The sequence below is a fragment of the Hemicordylus capensis genome, chromosome 5 (assembly GCF_027244095.1).
Source record: "Hemicordylus capensis ecotype Gifberg chromosome 5, rHemCap1.1.pri, whole genome shotgun sequence".
In the NCBI taxonomy this organism is placed as follows: domain Eukaryota; kingdom Metazoa; phylum Chordata; class Lepidosauria; order Squamata; family Cordylidae; genus Hemicordylus; species Hemicordylus capensis.
Genome location: NC_069661.1, coordinates 95,640,006 through 95,663,514, shown reverse-complemented (window position 1 = coordinate 95,663,514; position 23,509 = coordinate 95,640,006). Strand labels below are relative to the sequence as shown.

Here is a 23,509-nt window from a genome sequence, read left to right as displayed (position 1 = left end):
CCTGGAGGGAGAAGCTGAGCCCACTCTGGATCACTCATCTCCCCCAACCAGGTCTCAGTTATACATGCCAGGTCAGCTCCCTCATCCACGATCAAATCATGGACAATTTCAGTCTTATTCTGAACTGACCTGGCATTGCAGAGGAGCAAGGCCAGACTCTGTGGGTCGTTGGAGCTGCTCCCCGAGGCCAAAGAGTTGACAGAACAGTTGGAAGTGGAAACAGTTATTAAATTACTGATTTCCCTTCCCCTGTAACGGCCAGCTGCTCTGCCAGTGCCAATTCTTCTGTTCCCCACTACAGTAATAGTTGCCCCAGAACTGCCAAGCACCCCCCCCCCACACACCATCCCATTCAAGGGAGCCCAAACACATATTTGCATAAAGGCCTGGCACAATCCAACCCCCCCACCCCAGCCCTCAGTCCCATCCCGGAAGGCTTCGGCGGCCATATGCAGGCTGACCATGCCACCTGCTGCGCTGCCTGCCACAGCCCCCTTCTTTAAAAGCCCCCAGAATCCCTCCTCTCACAAAGGACTTTGGGCAGAGCTGGTGTGATCAGCACCTGCAGGTGTTGAAAATCGGGCACTTAAGAAGGAAGGCCTCCAATCAGGCAGCAGAGCCATGCTGGTGTCAGCTGTCCCGGCCAGCAAACGAAGGGTGTGTGTGTGTGGAGGGGGGTGGGGAGGCTGCTGTAAATCTCTAACTGATAGAGTGGGCATAACGGAAACCTGGTGGAATGGCGAGAATCAGTGGGACACTGTTATTCTTGGATACAAATTCGTCAGAAAGGACAGAGAGAGGAGGACTGGGGGTGGAGTAGCACTGTAAATTAAAGAAGGGATAGACTCAAACAAGCTAGAATCGCTAGGAAGACCTGGAGTCCTCCACAGAAACATTATGGGTGACAATATGAGGACTGAAAGGAAATGTGTCTGTGAAACTACAGGATGGTTAGCTTAACTTCTATGCCTGGTAAATTGATGGAAAGCATACTTAAGGACAAAATTGTTAAACATATAGAAGAACAGGCCTTGTTGAAGGAGAACCAGCATGACTTCTGCAAGGACAAATCTTATCTCATTAAACTTTTGGAATTCTTTGAGAGTGTCAACAGGCATGTGTGTAAAGGTGATGTGTGTAAAGGTGGCACAGTATACTTGGACTTCCAAAAAACCTTTGACACCAAAGGCTCTTGAGTAAACCTAGCAGTCATGGATAAGGGGACAAGTTCATATGTAGATTGGTGACTCGCTGAAGGACAGGAAACAGAGGGTAGGAATAAAATGACAGTTTTCACAATGGAGGAAAGTAAAAAGTGGGTTCCCCAGGGATCGGTACTTGGACTAGTGCTCTTTAACTTGTTCATAAATGATCTAGAAGTTGGGGTAAGCAGCGGTGGCCAAATTTGCAGATGACAATAAATTATTTAGGGTAATGAAATCTAAAATAGATTGTGAAGAGCTCCAAAAGGATCTCTCCAAACTGGGTGAGTGGGCAATAAAATGGCAAATGCTGTTCAATATAAACACGGGTAAAGTGATGCATATTGGGGCAAATAAACCCCAATGTCACATATACACTGATTGGTCTGAGCTGTCAGTGACTGACCAGGAGAAAGATCTTGGAGTTGTGGCAGACAGCTCAGTTAAAGTGTTAACTCAGTGCATGGCAGCTGTGAAAAGGGCAAATTCCATGCTAGGGAAGGGATCATTAGGAACGGGATTGAAAATAAATATGCTAATATTATGATGCGTTTATACAAATCTTTGGTGCACCCACAGTTGAACCACTGCATACAGTTCTAGTCAGCGTATCTTAAGAAGGACATTGTAGAACTAGAAAAGGTGCAGAAGAGGGCAACTGAGATGATCAGGGGCTTAGAGCAGCTTCCTTATGAGGCAACGCTACAGCATCTGGGGCTTTTTAGTTCGAAAAAAGGTGACTATGGGGAGACATGATAGAGGTGTATACAATTATGCATGGAGTAGAGAGAGTGGACAGAGAGTAATTTCCCCCCCTTCTGTCACAACATTACAACCAGTTGTCACCCATGATACTGAAGGCCAGGATATTTAGGACCAACAAAAGTGAAGGGAGCTTGCTTGTGGCCAAAGGACGAAGTCCTGTTGCAGCTCCCCTACCCCTTTCTATTTTTCATCGTGCATGCCCCAAGCCACACCCATGCCTCTGATATCAGGTGCAGGGGGCGTGGCTATTACAAACCACTGACTTGGGGGAAACTCTGCAGGGGCTGAACGATCCCGTCCCCAGTATTGGCCACACCATCTGCATCTGACATCGGACACAGGGCTACTGCCCAGGACAGGGTCCATTCAGACACTCTCCCATCCTCCATAGTTAGTGCTACATTGAAATGCTGGCTGGCTGAACTTTCCCCCCAGCCCAGCCAGTGATTCAATGCAATATTGGTTGGGGAGGAGAGGGGCACACCTCATGCTCTCAGCCAGCAAGCGCTTTGTTCACTGGCTGGTTGCAGGAGGGGGAAAGGAGGTGCCCTGGCCAAGGATGAGGAGGTGCCTTGACAGCCCCCAAGACGCTGGTGGCCAAGGGATAATTAATCTATGGAATTCTCTTCCATGGAATGTGGTGATGGCCACTAGCTTGGATGGCTTTAAAAGGGACTTGGACAAATTCATAGAGCACAGGTCTATCAATGGCTATTGATAGCTATAGGCCACCTCCAGCCTCAGAGGCAGGATGCCTTTGAGTACCAGTTGCAGGGGAGTAACAGCAGGAGAGAGGGCACTCTTGCCTGTGGGCTTCTCAGAGGCATCTGGTGGGCCACTGTGTGAAACAGGATGCTGGACTAGATAGGCCTTGGGCCTGATCCAGCCGGACTGTTCTTATGTTCTGAATGCAACCCAACTAAGCTGAAGTACTGGGATTAAAATTGATTTAGGCCTATTGATTTCCAGCAATTTAAACCTAATACTCTGGCAGAATTGTATTTTGGATGAGGCTCAAGTCCATTCTTCAATTTATTATTTACTTGAGAGTCTCTCTCTAAGGAAAAAGAGAGATAGAAAACAACCCTCCAGTCAAAACAGTAATGTGAATAATGGATATTGCCCTTAACCCCCCATCAAAATTTAATGATAAATAAACAAACAAATAAAATAAAATCTTCAGGTCATTTCAAGAACTATTTTCTCATTGGGCTTACTACTTTTAGAAAACTTGAGAAGTATGCAGAACATTGCATTTGTTTGTTATTGATTCCAGTTGAAATGGTACATTTTGATTATTACACTATTTTTTCCCCTATTTTGAATTTTTCCTTATTCTAAAGTTGAGACTTGTTCTATACTATAGTTACTTTATGATTAAAAGAACTATGCCAAATTTCTTAATTTAATAAACTCAAAACTCATGTGTGAACACATCATAGCTCCTCAAGGCCTTGACATACCAAACTTTTTAATATCTTTACTACTGTTGTGTGGATTAAAATATGAAAGTTCACCAGCAAGTACGAGTTTGCTTCTCCTTTCTGTTACCTTGAATGGAGTTTGAGCAGAGATATGATGAGAGAGGATACTAATTTTCTCCAACTTTCAAGTCATGCTTAAGACAAAGGTTCCAATTTATTATAGTATTTATAAAATCTCTGCCATTTATAGCACATTTCCTATTAGGCAACCCCTCCTTTTCCTCATTTTGCAGGAATTATGGAACATATTTGATAAATAGAGGACATCAAGCATCTGTTTATAATAGACAGCAGATTATTTACTGATTGGAATTAAAACAGCATCTAACAGGAGTTATTAAGAAGTGTAACCTTTTAAATAACTATATTTTGATCAAAATGCTATTGGGGGTGGGACAGCAACGGAAATAATAAATAGTGACTCTCCAGATGGAAATAATTGGCCACTGGAGAATGCTTCTTGGAAGCACTGTAAATTACAGAAGCAGATTCACAATCATTTAGTATGGCCCACAACACACTGAGTCAATGGGCAACAAACCCTCGGCTGAGGGTGGGGGTAGTCTTGGAATAATAATAAGCCCAGATCCAGGTCTTCTGGGCTTTCTTTTTGGAGGAAATTCAATAATTCTGCACAAGGGAAACAGGCACCAAAACCTGCACATTATTAGGGGAAGGGCAGCAAAATGTCACTCAAATAATCAGCAGCCACTTGCAAATTAAGGGTTTCTGCCAAGGCCGTGGTATATACTTCAGCTTGTGTCTTTGTAGTTTCAGGAATGTATGTCTATTACTGTTTTGCCTATATCCTTTTAAAGCTTCTTGTAACAGCTGGTTGCTGATTAAACCATGTGTGACTGGAATATATTCATGTAACATTATTAAAAAGAGATCATTCTCCCCACATAATAGTCTCAAAACCCTGAGCAAACAATAATTTCAGGATTATTTCAGGGAAGCCATGACAGTTAAATTGATACAAAACTAAAATTTGTAGTATTTATCTTCTTGTTTATATAAAATATTTGAATCCCATTCTTCCAGTACAATAATGCTTGGGCTTCTCACAAAGATAATACAACTAATAAAATGATATAAAATTAATAAAATACCATTTAAAAGACTAAATTAAAACACAAATTCATAAATTAAAAATCTACTAGAAACAGACATAGAATAAAAACTAAAATGCTTCTCTAAAAAGATGAGTCTTGAAGAGTTTTTTAAAAATCCTGAGGAAGATTGTATAGCAAAGCTCATCTGGGAGGGCATTCCAAAGTCAAGGGTCCACAACCGAAAAGGCCCTGTCTGCTACCTGCCAATTGAATGTCAGTCAATGGCGGGCTGCAAGGAACACTTGAGATATAGAATGGAAGGCCCTGAGAGATTCATATGGGTGGAGGTGGTCTGACAGATACCCTGGCTCCAAGCCCCGTAGGGCTTAAAAGGTCAAGACCAGCACTTTGAATCTAGCCTGGAAGCAAATTGGTAGCCAGTGAAGCTGCCACAGAATGGGTGTAATACCTGTGAAGTGACTGGTGCTGTCAAGCATCCTTGCAACAGCATTCCACACCATCTGAAGCTTCCAAACTGCCTTCAAGGGCAGGCCCAAATAGAGTGCATTGCAGTAATCCAGTCTGGATGTTGCCAACTAATTAGTGACTGCAGTCAGATCTTACTTTTCCAAGTAGGGTTGCAGCTGGTGTACCAGCCTTACAAAGGCACCCTTACAAAGGAAGCTGCCATTGGTCCATCTATCTCAGACCATTGGTCCATCTAGCTCAGTATTGTCTATAATGATTGGCAGCAGCTCTCCAGGGTTGCACAGTGACACCACATGGGCCTCCAAGCAGGACAGGGTCAGTAGATATTACCTCAGTGTGATCCTACATTGGCCAACAATCACTGAATGAATCTTCTCGTCTGAATGCATCTTAGTATCCACAGCCACCCCTTGAATTGGTTACACTTGGATAAGGAATCCTAAACTCCCCTAGTAGTAGGCGGTGGCTTTGTCTTACACATTCAGTAGGCCTTTGCCCTCCTATAACATTGGGCTTGAAAAGAAAGCTAGCAGATTCAGATGAAACATTACTGCTGAGATATTTTATTAAGATATCCACTTCAAATGTTTGATGTTTGTATTCAGACTTTGCAGAAGTTGTTTTAAACAATATTTAGAAAAACAGAATCTAAATAATGACTGAACACAGCATAATTTGCTGGTATATTAAAAGAGGATGCATAGTGCTAATAATAGTAATATTAATAGTAGTAGTAGTAATAATAATAATAATAATTTAATTAATTTTATTTGCCACCCATAACAAATTGTTCTCCGAGTGGCTCACAACAGAGGTTTTAAACACACAATAAAAACACATAGCACATTAAATCATAACAAAGAAGAAAAAAGAAAATGCAATACAAAGCAGCTTAAAAATTCATTCTAAAATTAATTAAAAATCAGATCAAATCTGAAAACCAGAATTTAAAAGGCCTGGGTGAACAAAAAGGTCTTTACCTGGCATCTAAAAGAACAAAGTGATGAAGCCAGGCGAATCTCACTGGAGAGGCTATTCCATAAACAGGATGCAACCTCCAAAAAGGCCCTCTCCCTGGTATCCACCCGCCTCACCTCATTTGGTTGTATTTTTTCACAAATTAATCCAATTTTCTTATCAATTCAGGAATACATGGCTATCCACCAATATGCCTATCAGCAATGAATACTTGCTGAAACAGATCTCGCACGCCTTTCAAGTTGTTGTTGAATAAGTCTGGTCTTGTAGGTGCTCCATGTTTGTTGTATAATATAGCTATCCTGGATCATTTGCTCTGTTGGATAGCTGCTCACAATCTCCAGGGCAATCCGCCTGGATTTGGCAGATGCTTCTTTCAGAAAAACGTTTTTGGGAATAAATATGCACTCTGCACCTTCACTGATCTAAGGAGAGGGGAAAAACCACTCACAACTTGTACCACTTCCTAAACAATAGAAATAACCCATATGTTTATAATTATTTCCACAATATAAATCTGATTTTTGAGGAACTTACCAGAAATTGTATATTCTGTACATATTCATACATAACTCAGTTTACACTCACAGTGACGGTATAAAAGAGATTTCTAATCCAAATGTAAGCAACAAGAAAATTGTTGCTTTAAGGAATAATATATTTCAGCATTCAAGTTAAGGCAAAGGTTGCTGCAAATGTAATGCTACTGGTCTGGGAGATAGTCACAGGATTATGCACTATCACTAGCCTCTCCCCTTTAACGAATTTCCCTTGCAGGCCTAATTCACAATTAAAAGTTGCGTTGATACTATCAGCTGAAATCATGGCTCATGCTAATCAGATACTTCTCTTCATCAGGGATTTGAAACCATCTTCAAACCCTGATTAATAGCAAAATCTGGTAAGCATCCCATTCATGTGTGAATCAGCCCTGAGCATAATTCAAGTACTCTTATTTCATTGATTTATACATCAGGGTATTAGACACACATGTGATAATCTATCATGGCTGTATTTGACTCAGAGATGAGAGATATTGTACCTTTTTCTCACCGTTTATGCTTTGCTACTAATATTTTCTTTATGGCTTGCTAATTCATGATGTATTGGAGTGAAGCACTTGCATAGTTACTCGGCAATATGACTAAAAATGTTTCATTAGGGCATGCACATAGTGGTGCTTTGGTATGTTCTGTCTTGTCTAAATGTACAGCATAGATTTTAGGTGGATGAGTGAAAGCCCAGCAGTGGTACTTAAGCGTATTGTCTCGAGACAGAAACACGTCCTACATTATTCTTCAGTACATTGCTTGCTCATCATTAGTTTTTTAGATTTATGAGACACTGGGGAGCAGTTATATGATGAACATAGTGTAGATTTTCTTTTAAAGGACAAATATATGATCAGTCAAATGTAAAGGCAATGGGGAATTGCAAACAAAACAAAGCAATAAGAAATAAGGGAAGGTTGTTATGTTTATAAGGACCACCATATCACAAAAGGTATTGAATTCAAGAAGAACTGGACTTCTGATGTGAGCTAGCTAGAAATGACGATGGATTGAGCATGCTAAGGAATCTATTACTCTGGTGAGTAATAGTTTTGCCAGGAGGCTACTTTGAAAAGGAGATGGGGAATGGTGGGCCAAAGCCACAACCCATCCTTCAATTCCCTCAGCATAACTTGTTAGAAAGTGTTTTACTCACTCCACATTTCTCTTTCACACGTAGGTGAAGTGAGAATTCTACAGCACTGACTCTTAGCACCGCAGTAACTTCTTTTGACCACTAAAGACATGAGGAGTTATGTTAATAGGTCTCTTGGTCAGTTAGAGACAGTTAGAACTGTTCAGTTGTTGAAGGCTAGTGCCTGTCTGGGTATGTTGTTCACTGTCTCTCTGTGTGTATGTGACGTTTTAGTTTCTTAATAGAACTTTATTTGTTTTTTGAACTCAACCTACTGTCCCCATATAATATTTTGGGCTAAACCTCTTTGCTACCAGAGCATACTCTGCTGTGTACGGATTTTAATGTTTCTCCTCACACACAGCTCAACAGGGTGTGTGTGTGTGTGTAGAGTTGAAAAAGCCACTCTGAATACCATTCTAGTCTTGAAAAGCAGCAATCCAACCAAACCAGCAAGGCATGTCAGGAGTCAGGAGTACTGAAGGACCGAGGAACTGTCTAGCTGTGTCAGAAAGTTTCCTCAATGGTCAGAGGCCTTGAGGCCAGAGTGTTAATAGCAGAGAAGCTGTCCAGGCATTCATTAGGATTAGGAGCCAGAAGCTGAGCTACAGCAGATGACTGCTTGTTTTTATTTATTTATGACAATTGTATCCCACCCTTCCTCTAAGGAACCTAGGATGGCATATATGGTTCTTGCTCTCTCTTTTTATCCTCACAACAAGCACCTCCCCAAATGCTATCTCTCCACTATCAATCACACACTCCTGTTTAAAACAATGGCTTGCTGGGCTAGAGTTCCATTATTTGCATGCAATGTGAAGTTTGGTTATTGGGGAAGGTGAAGTCTCTGGCTAAACACAGTCGCCCACATCCACAGGGTGTGCTAGTGTAATGCTGTTGTGCTGTTCCAGAATAGTTCTTGCACTAGGACATGTTGACATTGGACAATGCATTGCACAATAGGTTGGGCAGCACTTTGCAGTATGCAACAGTTTGTGCAACCTTCTATGTGTCCCATGGTTTCACAACTTTGCAGAGCACTGCTAATTCACACAGCACACAAACGTAAGTGTGCAAAACGTCTCTAGTTGCACTAGTGCAACACTAGTCTGGATGTCCGCTAGTATTAGGAGGGAGGTGGCAGAGGGAGGGGGTGGGGGTGGGAACCTGTCTGCAATATTTTGGCATTTTCGCATTTTTCTCAAGTTGAGATTTCTTATAGATATACCCACTGGGGAGTACAACTTTCTCTGTATGAGAATGTGATGGTTGGTTTTCAGCTCCAATGTTAAAATGATTAAAAAAAAACCTCAACAAGGCAATTTTAAAAACATACATTCCCTCTACCTTTAAAAGTAATGTCTTACCAAGCTAAGTTGAGGAATACAGAGTTTGTCCATTATTTCTGCTAAGCCCTATAATGGCAAAGATATAATTTAAGATGATGAATAGGTTTACACTAATGACAAATTTATTCACATTTTCCAGCATAAATAATCTCCCAAAGAGTTGTGCAAGCTAAACTATCCAATTTATTCCTCCCAAGGGAGCATTGAAGGAGTTGCCTTTTGAATATAGCTCTTTCCATTTCAGAGTGAAGATTACTATGCCAGCCACTGCATGCAAGATTTGCTCTGCTTTGGATTTTGATGTTCATGTTTCCTACCCTTATGTCTTTGCTACTGATTAGATATTAAAACCTAGTATATTTAATCATCAATTTCTTGCTGTCTTAAGTAAATACACTTAATTGGTCACTCCACCTAATTGGTTACCCAGCCATAAGCACTCACCATTTATTTTTGCATGCTGTGGCAGAAAAGTGAGTGGGATAGGAAGTTATGGCTTTATTAAGTTCAGGCTAGGAACTGTTCTGTAAGTATTTCTGTGTCAGGAATGTAAGGTACAAGCACTAAGGATGAATATATAAAGCCAAATCAGACCACTGGTCCATCTAATCAGACCACTGGTCCATCTATTTCAATATTACAACTCCAATATTACAATACAACTCCACAGGTTTTCAAACAATGGTCTTTCCCCACCCCACCTGTAGGTGCCAAGGATTAACCCTTTGAGATGCAAAAGGTATGCTCTACCCATTGAGGTCTAGCCTTGTCCCTATGGGATGTTAATGGAGTAAAGGCCTATCATCATCCTTTTGAAAGGACTTTTGTACCCCCAAACAGTGTACATGAAAACATCTACTAGACCAGGGGTTCTCAACGTTGGGTCTCCAGATGTTATTGGACTTCAACTCCCATAATCCCCTGCCCCTGTGGCCTTTGGTTGGGAATTATGGGAGTTGGAGTCCAATTACATCTGGGGACCCAACGTTGAGAATTCCTGCACTAGACCATTCTGCCATCAGTCCTCTAGGAGGTAAGGCTGACAGATCCTGCTCTGGATATGAGAATGGGTGAATGCACAGGTGGAAAAAAGGCTTTGCAGCTGTGACTGTCACCTCCTATGTTCAGCCACAGGCCAAAGTTCTCATACTACTTGTATTAACAAAATGGAGAAAATCAGGCTTCATAATGCTAATTTGGGGGTGGGACATTTGTAAGGGAGACTAGTTAGGCAAAGGAGGTGATCAATTCTTTCCTCATCCAAGAATGCCACCTTTTGAATGCTACCCCAGAACATTTTCACAGGGCCTCAGAAATCAGCACCCCATCTCATCCCACCCCAACTAGGGAGAAGCAGCTGTAGGGGGAGGCATTTGCAGGAATACATCAAAGGATGTACAGTGAGGGAAATAAGTATTTGATCCCCTGCTGATTTTGTCTGTTTGCCCTCTGACACAGAAATGACCAGGCTATAATTGGAATGGTAGGTTTATTGTAGCTGTGAGAGACAGAATAACAACAAACAAACCCTCAAAAGCCCAGTGCCCAAAAGTCAGCGATGGATTTGCATTGTAGTGAGGGAAATAAGTATTCGATCCCTTCACAAAAGATGTCTTAGTACTTGGTGGCAAAACCCTTGTTGGCAATCACAGAGGTCAGACGTTTCTTGTAGTTGGCCACCAGGTTTGCACACAACCCAGGAGGGATGTTGTCCCACTCCTCTTTGCAGATCCTCTCCAAGTCAGAAAGGTTTCGAGGCTGATGTTTGGCAACCCGAACCTTCAGCTCCCTCCACAGATTTTCTATGGGATTAAGGTCTGAAGACTGGCTGGGCCACTCCAGGACCTTCATGTGCTTCTTCTTGAGCCACTCCTTTGTTGCCTTGGCAGCGTGTTTTGGGTCATTGTCATGCTGGAACACCCATCCACGACCCATTCTCAATGCCCTGGCTGAGGGAAGGAGGTGCTCACCCAAGATCTGACGGTACATGGTCCCGTCCATTGTCCCTTCAATGCGGTGAAGGTGTCCTGTCCCCTTAGCAGAAAAACACCCCCAAAGCATAATGTGTCCACCTCCATGTTTGACGGTGGGGATGGTGTTCTTGGGCTCATAGGCAGCATTCCTCCTCCTCCACACATGGCGAGTTGAGTTGATGCCAAAGAGCTTGTTTTTGGTCTCATCTGACCACAACACTTTCACCCAGTTCTCCTCTGGATCATTCAGATGTGCATTGGCAAACTGCAGACGGGCCTGTACATGTGCTGCCTTGAGCAGGGGGACCTTGCGGGCACTGCAAGATTTCAGTCCTTCACGGCGTAGTGTGTTACCAATTGTTTTCTTGGTGACTATGGTTCCAGCTGCCCTGAGATCATTGACAAGTTCCCCCCGTGTAGTTCTGGGCTGCTTTGTCACCGTTCTCATGATCATTGCAACTCCACAAGGTGAGATCTTGCATTGAGCCCCAGACCGAGGGAGATTGACAGTTATTTCGTGTTTCTTCCATTTGCGAGTTGTCGTGCCAACTGTAGTCACCTTCTCACCAAGCTGCTTGGCGATAGTCTTGTAGCCCAGTCCAGCCTTGTGCAGGTCTACAACCTTGTCCCTGACATCCTTCAACAGCTCTTTGGTCTTGGGCATGGTGGTGAGTTTGGAAGCTGAGTGATTGCTTGCTTTTATGGACAGGTGTCTTTTATACAGGTACTGTAACAAGCTGGGATTAGGAGCACTCCCTTACAGAGGGTGTTCCTCATCTCAGCTCGTTACCTGCATATAGTGAAAAGACACCTGGGAGCCTGAAATCTTGCTGGTTGATAGGGGATCAAATACTTATTTCCCTCACTACAATGCAAATCCATCGCTGACTTTTGGGCACTGGGCTTTTGAGGGTTTGTTTGTTGTTATTCTGTCTCTCACAGCTACAATAAACCTACCATTCCAATTATAGCCTGGTCATTTCTGTGTCAGAGGGCAAACGGACAAAATCAGCAGGGGATCAAATACTTATTTCCCTCACTGTAAAAGGGTTAAGTACTATCTGCCACTTACCAATTCTTTCCTAAAAATTGCTCTTCCTGTTTGTGTTGCCTTGGCAAACATGGATTTAGGAATATGTCTTTGTTCAGGAAATATGTCATTCCACCATATGTCAGCTGTTTAGATTGTAATACGAGTACAGTGCAAGTCCAATGCTAAGCACATTTTCTCCTATGGCAAATCTTTAGACTTGGCCATCTGGGATACACACAAATATTATTCGTCTCAGCAGTACATCAAGGATACTCACAAAAATATCACTTTGTTCGAGAGACCTAATCTTCAGGAACCGAGGAGTTAATAAAGCTACCTGTGGAGAAAAGAGAAATGTAGCAAATGAAGCAACAAGCTAGCAATTTGCTTATATTAATAGCATGACTGCTCAGTTAGGGAAGATTAACAATCTAGGGATTTGCTTTAAATTGAGGGGAAAGCATGAAAGAGCAGCATAACTGAATACAATAGAGAAAATTTTGTGTTTAATTTAATTTATTTAATTAATAGGAAGGAAATGCCTAGGGAGAAAAGTGAGTCATTAAGTATCAACCTCCTGGGAGCACTGGGATGATGCATGTTGTTGTAAGTAAGCTAGACTTACGTTGTGTACTCTGTGCTCACGGCTAGCCCTAGGATAAATCAACTCCCTAGGGGAGGAGAGCCTTTGGTCCTCCCCACCCCAAGTTCTTTCCCCCCTCCACCTTGGTGCACTTCAGACCATACACTCAACAAACAACAAGCCACGAAGCTCAGCTTGGCACCACTTGGCAGTGGCAGTTGCCAGATTGGCTTTTTTAAAGCCAAATTTTAACTTCATTCATGAAAACAGTAACAGCGGGATGTTCAAGATATGGAACAAAATGGGATTTAGGTCTAAATCTTTCCTGATCAGATTCCTGGGTATCCCCAAACATAATCCGTAATTTTATGAGTCTCTCCAGTTTAAATAAATCCACCTCTAATTTAAATTCATCATGAAAAGACAATGGAACAAAGGACAGTCCTAAAATTAGAACTTTATATTCCATTAAAGAAAGCGCTCGACTGCTGATATTTATCACTATGTTTTCCTTCTTGTTGGTGGGCGTGATCTTGGTTGAAAATTTTTTTTTCTTTAAATGAACGTTTAGAAGCACGTTCCAGTCGTGGTCAGCAGGAACCTCATTCTCAAAGCCAGATTGGCTTTTTTAAAGCCAGATTTTGGGTTACGGCCCATTTGACCCACGAGTATACCCCTTAGGTTCTGGCAACTATGGCACCCACCCTGGGCAACTGTACAACTCACCCACTGCTAAGGCTGAAACCCTACTTCTCATGGTGGCCATTTTGAAGGCTGCCATGTGTGCACTGGTCATTTGTGTGCCCGGCAGGCAGAGGCCTGGAAGGGCCTGTAAACAGACCAAACTGGCCCTAAAAAGTCTGAGGAGAAGGCCGGCGGGGGGAGTGGGGACTGTTGGACACCCCCCCCCCCCACGCGTCCGCAGCAGCATCCCTTGGAGGCCACCATACTGGGAATTTTTTGAAATTCCCACTTTTAGAAAGACACACCACCCCCGCAAGCCGGGCCCAAACCAATTCAGCCTCAAGCTGAACTGGGGCCCGGCTCAACATGACATGCGTGGAACCAAACCGGGCCCAGTTCAATTCAAGCCTGGTTCTACTTGAACCAAACCGGGCTTCCCAGTTCCGTGCACACTGCTAGGCACAACTTAGCAGGACTCTGAAGCTCTACCACAGCTTACTGGAAAAGGATGTAGCTACAGTTGAATAATGGGAGACAAATGCCCCTGAGCCCATGAGAGAGGAGGGTGGGTGACAATTTGCTCTCCCCGCCCCCCACTTCTCTGAACTGGGGGAGGCAAAAGCCCATCTTCATGTTTTTCCTCAGGACCCATTTCATCCTTGCTTTGTTGCTGTTTCCCAGCCTCCTCTTTGGTTGACAACATTACATGTCCCATAGTCATAAAGTCTAGAAACTTGTGGATTTTGTTTTTAAAGCAGAAATTATCAAATGCTAAATTTCAATGCCACATTCCTAGCTTCTGATAAACCAAAGAATACAACTATTCTGCTTGTGACTATTAGTGACATATTAGCAACTCTCTTCTGAATATAGCCTAGCATAAGATAAGCCTTTGGGTTTGTGTAAGTGCTTTAAAAAGTTAAAGAAACTGAAAATTGCTTATTGTCCAGGACTTCATATCTTTAGTTTACTGTTACAAAGCAGACTTCAGGAGAAAAATAAGCATTGCCATTGCCTTCTTCTTTCTCTGTGTAATCTTTATCCCATCATCTCTTCTAATTAAACCTGGAGGGGGGGGGATATAAGCGAAATTTTAGTACCCGAAAGTCACACTGAATTTTAAAACACACACACACACAAACACACAGACACACGGCAACCTAACTCTAAAGTATGACTTCAGCTTCTGCAAGCAGATACTTATAAATTCAGTAGGAGGTATTCAGACTTTCCTGCTTACCACTTACTTACTGTTTACAGTTTTTCCAATTTACCATTTGCTATTTTAAATTTCCAGTGCAATACTGTACCAGAAACAGGAAGACTGATTTTATAGTTCTTTCTATACTGTGAATGAGGTATCATCCATGCTGATACCCTGATGCCAGATCCTATGCACCACTGCCACAGCAGAATGGAGTACAGGACTGAGCTGTTAAAAAGCAAACATTGAACATCAAAGAAATAGCAGCCATAGATATATTCACCATAGTGAAATCTGGCACAGGTGGCACAATCAAGCCAAAGTTAAGCACTTCTAAATCTCACAGGAAAAAATGAAGCACATATTCAAACATTCCACTGAAATCAATAGCATTTCAAAGTACTTAACTCTGGCTGGATTGTGTCCTGACAGTAGGGATGCGAGAACAGGTTCAACATTTGACCCGTTTGACATCAAACCTGTTAGGTTTGAAGGTTCGGGGTTGAACCGAACCATCCCCTGCTCAGTCTGACCTTGGACTGAACACCCCCGACTGTTCGGGGGTTTGCGGTCTTTTTTAAAATAAATTTTTTTACTAATTTTTTTTTGTTACTTACCCCCTTTGGGGTAGTTGTTGGAGGTGGCGGGGGGGTGTCTGTGGAGGTTCCCCCTCCCCCCGCTGGCCTCTCTTACAGCCCAAACCAGAACATTCGGCCAGCTCTTCGGCCCGTTTGGGCCTTCCCTGTCCGGCGCAGTGGCCATTTTGTAGGATGCTGTGCCTGACTAGTTGGCCTCTCCAAGCCGTTCAGAGCTTTAGCGGTAATAACAAGCACTTTGCATTTTGCCGGGAAACATATCAGCAGCCAGTGCAACTGTTTTAAAACAGGCATAATATGATCTCTCTGGGTTACCCCAGGGACCAGTCTGGCTGCCACATTTTGAACTAACTGAAGTTTCTGAACTATGTACAAAAGCAGCCCTACGTAGAGCGCATTGCAATAGTCAAGCCTGGAGGTTACCAGCTGATGCACCACTGTTTTGAGATCATTCTCTTCAAGGAATGGATGCAGCCAGTGGTGCACCTAGGTGAAACCAGTGCCCAGACTGCCCCCGCTGTGAGGCCTGCCCGCCACAAGGCCCCCTTGCATTTGGGAGGGGGATCCTGCTGCCAACTTGCACCCGCCCTGCTGCGAACCGCCGAAGTTTCTTACTTTAGCCACCAATGGGGGGGGGCAGGAGGTGAGCCGAGGAGGCCTCCCCCTGCCCCGTGGTGGTGGCGGCACCCAGAGCAGTTGCTGGGCCTGTGTGTCTGGCCCAGCGGTCCTTGCAAACTGTGAGGCACTCCTTTCTGTGCAGATGTGCTGGAGCGCCTCACAGTTTGCAAGGGCTGCTGGTCAGGACAGGCAGGCCCAGCAGCCACTCTGGGTGCCACCACCACAGGGAGGGGGGAGGCCTGCTTGGCTCATTCCCTGCCACCTGTCATGGCCCAGACCTGGAGGATTTGGTTGGGAGAGCAGACTCAGAAGCACAGCAGGAGGATTTGGCTATGAGAACAGACTCTGAAGCTAAGGTGGAACAGCAGTAGACAAGGGAATCTAAACAGCTGGCAGAGATGAGGGCTGAGGAGACTGATCAGGAGGAAGCTGGAATTTCACCTATGTTAAGAAGACGTCTCAAGAGAAAGGCTCAGTGGGAGACACGCAGGCATAAGATCTCTCTGGTGAGGGGATAGAAATGCTGAGTCAGGAAATCCTGATTGGCTGCCAGTTATCTTGAGCCCTATATCAAGCAAACGCTGTTCCTGAGACGGTACTGTCAGCAATGTTGCCTACCACAGACAGTGTTCCTCATGCTTATAATTGTTCAACCTTTCTTGTTTCAGCCTGTCCTTGTTCTGTTCCTTCCTGGCTCCTTTATTTCAGTTATTGCTCAGATATCATAGAGGGGGGTACCTAGTTTAGTTTCAAGGGGACTTTATTTTGGTTTCTACTGCTTTATCTTTGAGAATCATCCTTTGCTTTCGTCTGTGCAGTTAAGCTGCTACTTTCTTATCTACAGAATTTCTATCTTGACTCACAGAAGTGGAGCTGGAGGGACCATAAATCCTGTCGGGTCAGCCGTGCCAACATATTTACAACACCACCCCACAGCGTGCACATTGGTGTCTAAAGGTAACCTTTGGTGGTTCGGAATGGCAGGGTAGTGGCAGGAGACCCCCCTGGTCCCCTGGAGGACCCCCCCCCGTACCTTGGAGGCCACAGGCTGGGTCCCAAAGGTCCAGGGCTTAGAACACCTCTGGACACAGCTGTTGAATCAGCCGAAGTTGAATGAAAGTGCTCCTGGCCATAGCCTCCACTCCACCTGAGATACCAAGGTGAGGCCTGCATCCAAGAGCACTCCCAAGCTGCATACCTGTTCCTTCTGGGAGAGTGTAACCCCATCCAGCACAGGAAGATCTAACTCATCCCTCATATTCTGATCCCCACACTGAGAACCTCTGTCTTGCTTGGATTCAGCTTCAATTTGTTATCCCTCACCCAGCCCATTGCTGCCCGTAGGCAAGCATTTAGGGAGTGAATGCCATTTCCTGATTATAATGATGATAAGGAGAAATAGATTTGGGTAATTACATAGTAATTAACAAACAAGAACCAGCATTTCAGAACTGGGGGGTGGGGGAAATCTTATCATTTTTTTCTACTACTATGCTATGTAAACACAACCTGGAGGAGACTCATTTGCCTAATACATGTAAGACAAGGCAACTGTTTAATGGCAATGCAAGAATCATGAATGTTATAGAAGATGAAAGAAAAATTGCATTGCTGATTGCTCTTAGATGCAGACTTGGGTTATATCAGGCATCTGAGACTGATAATTCTTCTTAGAAACTGATCCACAAACTACAGATAATATGACTAGCCCAGAGATGCTGGTCCTTCAATCTAGCACACGCCTTTTTAAAATATAGTAATCACAGCACAGAATAGAACTCTTTTTTAAAAAAACAGATTTGCATGGAGGTGCTTCATTACCTTTCTCTTTCAGGTCACTGAAGTCTTTTCTTCCCACAGGTGAATGATATATTATTGCTGCTGTCTGTTAAATTAATTAAGGAAGATGTTGGAGGACCAAATTGTTTAACATTCTGATCAATTTGCTTTAGGAAAGTATCCATGTCCTTTCAACACTGCTGCTATATTCAATTATCCAGGTTTTAATGAGAGCTGTAAAGTGGTATATTAATTAATTCAGGAACTGATTTATTTTTCTATTTCCTAATAGTATGCATATAATAAAACTGAGTATGGAATCAATTAAAGCATGCCATTGCATGCCATTGTTAATTTTACTGCATGTGATGTTGCAAATGGAACACCAGGATCAGTATGTTAGCACAAAAAAAGAGAGTGACTAGTTGACATCCGTGCAGTGTTAGGAGGGTGGAACAGGAACTGTGCTGTCACAGCAAGGACTGCTCCAAGCTCAGCTGAAGGCTTGTCAAGCAGCAGAGTGCAGGTATGGAGGGGGAATGATTTGCTGCTCTCTCCTCTTTCCAAATGTCCTCTTTGGCTTCAAGGAATATGTCCCTGAGGGCTGTGTGACCTTATTCCTGGAAGCCTAAGGGAAGCCCCCAAAATCCCAGAGCCTTTGTGCAGCATGTAACCAAAGTGATTGTGACTAGAATAAATGTGCTATAAAACTCAGTCCAGTTCAGTATTAAAATAAAAAGGTTAAAAGTTTAGTTTATTACACTAAAACGGACAGAGTTTACAGGTAAACATAAGGCATGAGCATTCTACTTACGGTATGTCATGGTCTGGGTGTTAATGGACCAGGAAGCCAAATTTTTTAGTTGCAAAAAAAGATGAATTTAGAATCTCCAATCTAGAAGCATGGTTGCAGTAGTTCTTTGCCTCACCCCAGGAGCAAAGGGGAATTTGAACTCTCTCAGAAGAATTCTGTACTCTGAGCTCACTTGATTAACTCATTCCCCCCAACTTTAAGGGGGTAATCAAAGAGAAATTTATCTCTGGCTGTCTGGTACCTCAGAGAAGTATTAAGATAGCTAAAAATTTCCCTAACAGGATTATGCTATTGTGCGAAGCCCTCTGAAAATGAGAAGGGAGTCTTGGCCATTCTATAATCATGATAGCAATCTGCAGACAAAGGGAAGATAAGTGTTCCTCAACTTGCATCCATGACTCTTAATATCTGTCAGTACCACCAAATGGCTTGTGTGAAATCCACAGGGGGAAAGTGTACATGTTTGCCTCACCTTTACAAAATGGAATCTTAAAACCTCAAATGTGACTAAATGAAGATTCTGGCAATCTAAAGGAAGCCCCTTTCTCACTTTCCTCCAACAATTAAAGTTATATCTATTGCTATCTCTCTCATTTCTAGACTCTTTGGCTTTCAGAGTATGTAGTCTCCACTTCAAGCTCCAGATGAATAGGGGGATACTGGCAGTTAAGCCACAGACTTTTCTACATGTCAGTATACAGATTTAAAGATTTTGTTCATCTAGGACATACAAGGTACTAAATTTACCTTGGCATTGCATCTTTCTTTCTCAGTCAATTTCATTTGTGCACATACACATGTGGATGGTTGTACTACCTGTGGCCATTGTTTTTCAGACTTATATTTGTATGTTGTTTTCCAAGAAGCTGAATTCCAGTTTCCATGAGAATGCAGAAAATTGAAATAAGAAGTGTCAAACATTATTATTAAAAAGTGATTTTAAAATTACTTGTCTTTGAAATGAACATCTTACTTTATGGCAAGTTATCAGAATATGTCACATACACATACACCCACACACCCCTCCAAGATTGTACTGCCCTACAAAATCATAACCATAGAAACATAATTTGGCTAGATCTCTATTTGTTCTCTTTTACCAATATAGTATTATTGCAACAGGTTGGATGACTACTTGTCTCTATCTATCTATCTATCTATCTATCTATCTATCTATCTATCTATCTATCTATCTATCCACACACACACTCTTTTGTGATTACTTTTTAAAAAGTCTAAACCTAAACAAATAGTTTGTGTGCAGCATGTAATGTGCAATAATCAGTTTTGATTATGTTTACAGGGCTTAATTTTGTTTTAATTAAAAAGAAAAGCTAAAATCAAGCAGGAAACAGAGTTGGTGCAATCAAGTTGCATTACCGTGCCAGTCAGGGCAATGCATGTGGAAATGATTTCCTGTTCTTTAATGGGGGATTCTGACCTTCCAAATCATCATTCATAATTGATAACATCATGTCTGTGTGCTTGAATTTGAAGTAATTAGTTATTGTTGTAAATTGTTTGTGTTTTCAATCGTTGGCTGAAATAGTTTTCACAAGAAAAATTCTTTTTATTCTCAGTAGATGTGCCTAACAAATTCAAGACTACTATAATCAACATTTGTATGATTTGTTTCCAATCCATACTGTTTTGAATCCTTGCATTAATATAAGCATATATACATTGTATATATACATGTTTTAAATCTTGCTTAAATAAAGAAATATTATCATTGTTTTAGCAATTGCTGAGGCTGTGGTTTTCAAATTAATGGTGGTTGTCACATTTGAATGTTGTACTGAAAATTGATAGAATAAGCTTATGCAATGGTTATGAGTGATCGTATTGAAACTGAATCTAGTGTAAGCTTACTTTTCAAAAGTTGGCCAGTGAAATTCATCTTTTGTTCTGAGAAAGTCACTGGGGAAATTTTGCAATCACCATGCTGTGTGGCAATTGTCTCTTGACCCAGCTTTGCTGCCTCTATGCAACGGCCCTAAAAGAATAAGGATATCTTTGCATTAATATTTTCCTTAATTTTAGCCATTATTTCTCTTTGTTAGATGAACCGCAACTTAAACACTTTGAGCATAATCCAAAGTTAAGAACGTTAAGCCTCACTAACTTGAGAAAGAATGAAACATCTTTAAATACACAGGTCTTAAAAATAATGAACTTCATACTTTGATGGTAGCATAATTCCTTTAGTTATTTTTAAGATAGCAAGGAAGAATTCAAGAATGCTCACATTCTTCCATATGTCCTAATGATTTACCAAACACAATTTAACCCCTGCTAACTTGGCAAAGAGGCACCTTCTAATGTGGTGATTCTGTTTATTTAGCAGGGGAAGAGTAACTGGCCCTATCCACCCCCAGCACGGTACCTCCAGTGACTGTTGCGGGTGTCTATCTGATGTTTCTTTTTAGAATGTGAGCCCTTTGGGGACAAGGTGCCATCTTATTTGTTTGTTATTTCTCTGTGTAAACTGCCCTGAGCCATTTTGGAAGGGCTGTATAGAAATCAAATTAATAATAATAATAATAATAATAATAATATTCAGTAGCGCTATAGCAATGGAGTTTGGACTAGACAGGTGTGCTGCATTAATAATGAACAGAGGGAAAATAACAAAAACAGAAGGAATAGAACTGCCCAATGGAAGCAAGATCAAGAACCTGGAAGAGAAAGAACATTACAAATACTTGGACATTCTCCAGGCTGATAACATTGCACACACTGAAGTTAAAAGAAAAATTGGAAGTGAATACATCAGGAGAGTTAGAAAAATCCTCAAGTCCAAACTCAATGGCGGGAACACCACACAAGCCATAAACACCTGGGCTATACCTGTTATCAGATACACTGCAGGAATAATAGACTGGACCCAGGCAGAGCTAGAGACGCTAGATTGTAAGACCAGGAAAATAATGACCATCAATCATGCTCTACACCCCCGCAGTGATGTCAATAGGCTATATCTCCCTTGCAGCTCAGGTGGAAGAGGAATGCTGCAAGACCATCAAACAGTAGAGGAGGAGAAAAGAGGCCTTGAAGAATATATAAAGGGCAGTGAAGAAGATGCACTTCAAATGGTCAATAACGAGAAACTATTCAACACCAGTCAAACAAAGCAGGCCTACAAGAAAGAACAAGTCAAGAACCGAGGAGAAAAATGGAAAAATAAGCCCCTGCATGGTCAATATTTGCACAATATAAGTGGAAAATCAGACATCACCAAGACCTACAATGGCTTAAGAATGGCAACTTGAAGAAAGAAACAGAGGGTTTAATACTGGCTGCACAAGAACAGGCACTAAGAACAAATGCAATAAGAGCAAAAGTCGAAAAGTCAACAACAAACAGCAAGTGTCGCCTTTGTAAAGAAGCAGATGAAACCGTGGACCACCTAATCAGCTGTTGTAAAAAGATCACACAGACTGACTACAAATAGGGATGTGCACGAACCGGTTCGGAGGCCATGTTGGAGGCCTCCGAACCAGTTCGGAACCGGACCGGTCCGGCAGTCCGGCACTGAGCGGGGGTCTACCTTTAAGGGCGGGGGGTAGTACTTACCCCTCCAGCCGCTCTTCCGCCTCCGGCGCTGCATTTAGGATTGAAGTTTTGGGGGCAGCAGCGTTCTTCCCTGCCGCCCGTGCCCCCGTCGTTGCAGCGTGAGTGTGACGTATGTGGCGCGCATGTGGTGGCGACAGGCGCGTGTGCGTGCCGCGACGGGCACATGCGTGCTCATATTTACGCAACTTCCGGGCAACGACGGGGGCAGGGGCGGCAAGGAGGAACGCTGCCACCCCCAAAACATCAATCCTAAATGCAGTGCCAGAGGGGGAAGAGCGGCGGAAGGGGTAAGTACTACCCCCCGCCCTTAAAGGTAGACCCCCCCTCAGTGCCGGACCGCGCCGCAGTGGTTCCGTGCACACCACTAACTACAAAGAAAGGCATGACAATCTAGCAAGGATGATACACTGGAATATCTGCAAAAAATACAAGCTACCTGTAGCCAAAGATTGGTGGGACCATAAAATTGAAAAAGTTGAAGAACATTAAGATGTAAAAATATTATGGGACTTCCGACTACAAACAGACAAACATCTGCCACACAATACACCAGATATAACTGTAGTCGAGAAGAAAAACAAGTCAAAATAATCAACATAGGAATACCAGGGGATAGCAGAATAGAAGAAAAAGAAATAGAAAAAATCACAAAATACAAAGATCTACAAATTGAAATTGAAAGACTGTGGCAGAAGAAGACCAAAATAATCCCAGTGGTAATTGGCGCCCTGGGTACAGTTCCAAAAGACCTTGCAGAGCACCTCAACACCATAGGGGCCACAGAAATCACCATCAGCCAATTACAAAAAGCAATTTTACTGGGAACAGCCTATATTCTGCGACGATATCTATAACAACAGCAACACCATTGACAATAAAATTCAGCCATCCTAGGTCCTTGGGAAGGACTCGATGTCTGGATAAAACAAACCAGTCAATAACACCTGTCTGGCTGTGTAAATAAATAATAATAATAATTTCTGAGGTCATAAGATATCTATGGTTTTTCTAGCCATGATACCTTTCCTGCCTGGTTTTCTTTCTCTCAATACAATATACAGCATTTGTTGTACCAAGATATATAAGAAACATTTGTTAAGGGTTTCATTCTTTGGGATCCTGGAATTTCTCTTTAAACTAATCTGCATCATGGGATGCCACACACTTCATTCCATATATATGTGTGTATGTTGGTTAATTCTCTCTCCCTTATTTTATACCATCTCTCCCCTTCTTCTCTTAAAAAAAAGCCTAATTTTGGGAGAGCGGAGGGTGCAGTGGCAGTGCAACCCATTGTAATGGGGCAAGACCAACTTATTGGTCCTAACTGAAGACCAATGTGTTAAAGAAATGGTTGTTCAGCAGCATTCAAAATTCAATTAAAAATATCTCCAGTTAAGCACCTGCACATTCTGTGAAAGAGTCAAACTCTATAAATTCTAAATAAGAAGAATAACAGTTTCCTTCCATTAGATCACGTGTCACTGATTAATAAAGAAGCACATAAACTCCTACCACATTATTGGGATCAATTTGTAATTTTTTCACATTAGTCAGAATTCTGTTTCACTTCCTTCTTTCAAGACCATTTCTGATCTATCTGTCTATCTAGCTATCTACCTATCTAGCCTCTTTGCAAAT

At 42.4% G+C, this 23,509-nt stretch overlaps 1 protein-coding gene across 3 annotated transcripts in view; it reads right to left on the bottom strand.

The window, feature by feature from the left end:
• Nucleotides 1–5,537: 5,537 nt before the first annotated feature.
• LOC128326440 (cyclic nucleotide-binding domain-containing protein 2-like) overlaps nucleotides 5,538–23,509 on the bottom strand; it is a 91,615-nt gene continuing 73,643 nt past the window's right edge. For all 3 annotated transcript variants that reach the window (XM_053253247.1, XM_053253249.1, XM_053253248.1), the window contains 7 exons: nucleotides 20,165–20,288; nucleotides 19,040–19,158; nucleotides 17,521–17,584; nucleotides 14,297–14,346; nucleotides 12,292–12,351; nucleotides 9,027–9,074; nucleotides 5,538–6,398 (listed from right to left, as the gene is read on the bottom strand). In XM_053253247.1, the coding sequence (XP_053109222.1) occupies nucleotides 6,171–6,398; nucleotides 9,027–9,074; nucleotides 12,292–12,351; nucleotides 14,297–14,346; nucleotides 17,521–17,584; nucleotides 19,040–19,158; nucleotides 20,165–20,288 (693 nt within the window). In that variant the 3' untranslated portion in view covers nucleotides 5,538–6,170. The remainder of the gene's footprint in view (nucleotides 6,399–9,026; nucleotides 9,075–12,291; nucleotides 12,352–14,296; nucleotides 14,347–17,520; nucleotides 17,585–19,039; nucleotides 19,159–20,164; nucleotides 20,289–23,509) is intronic.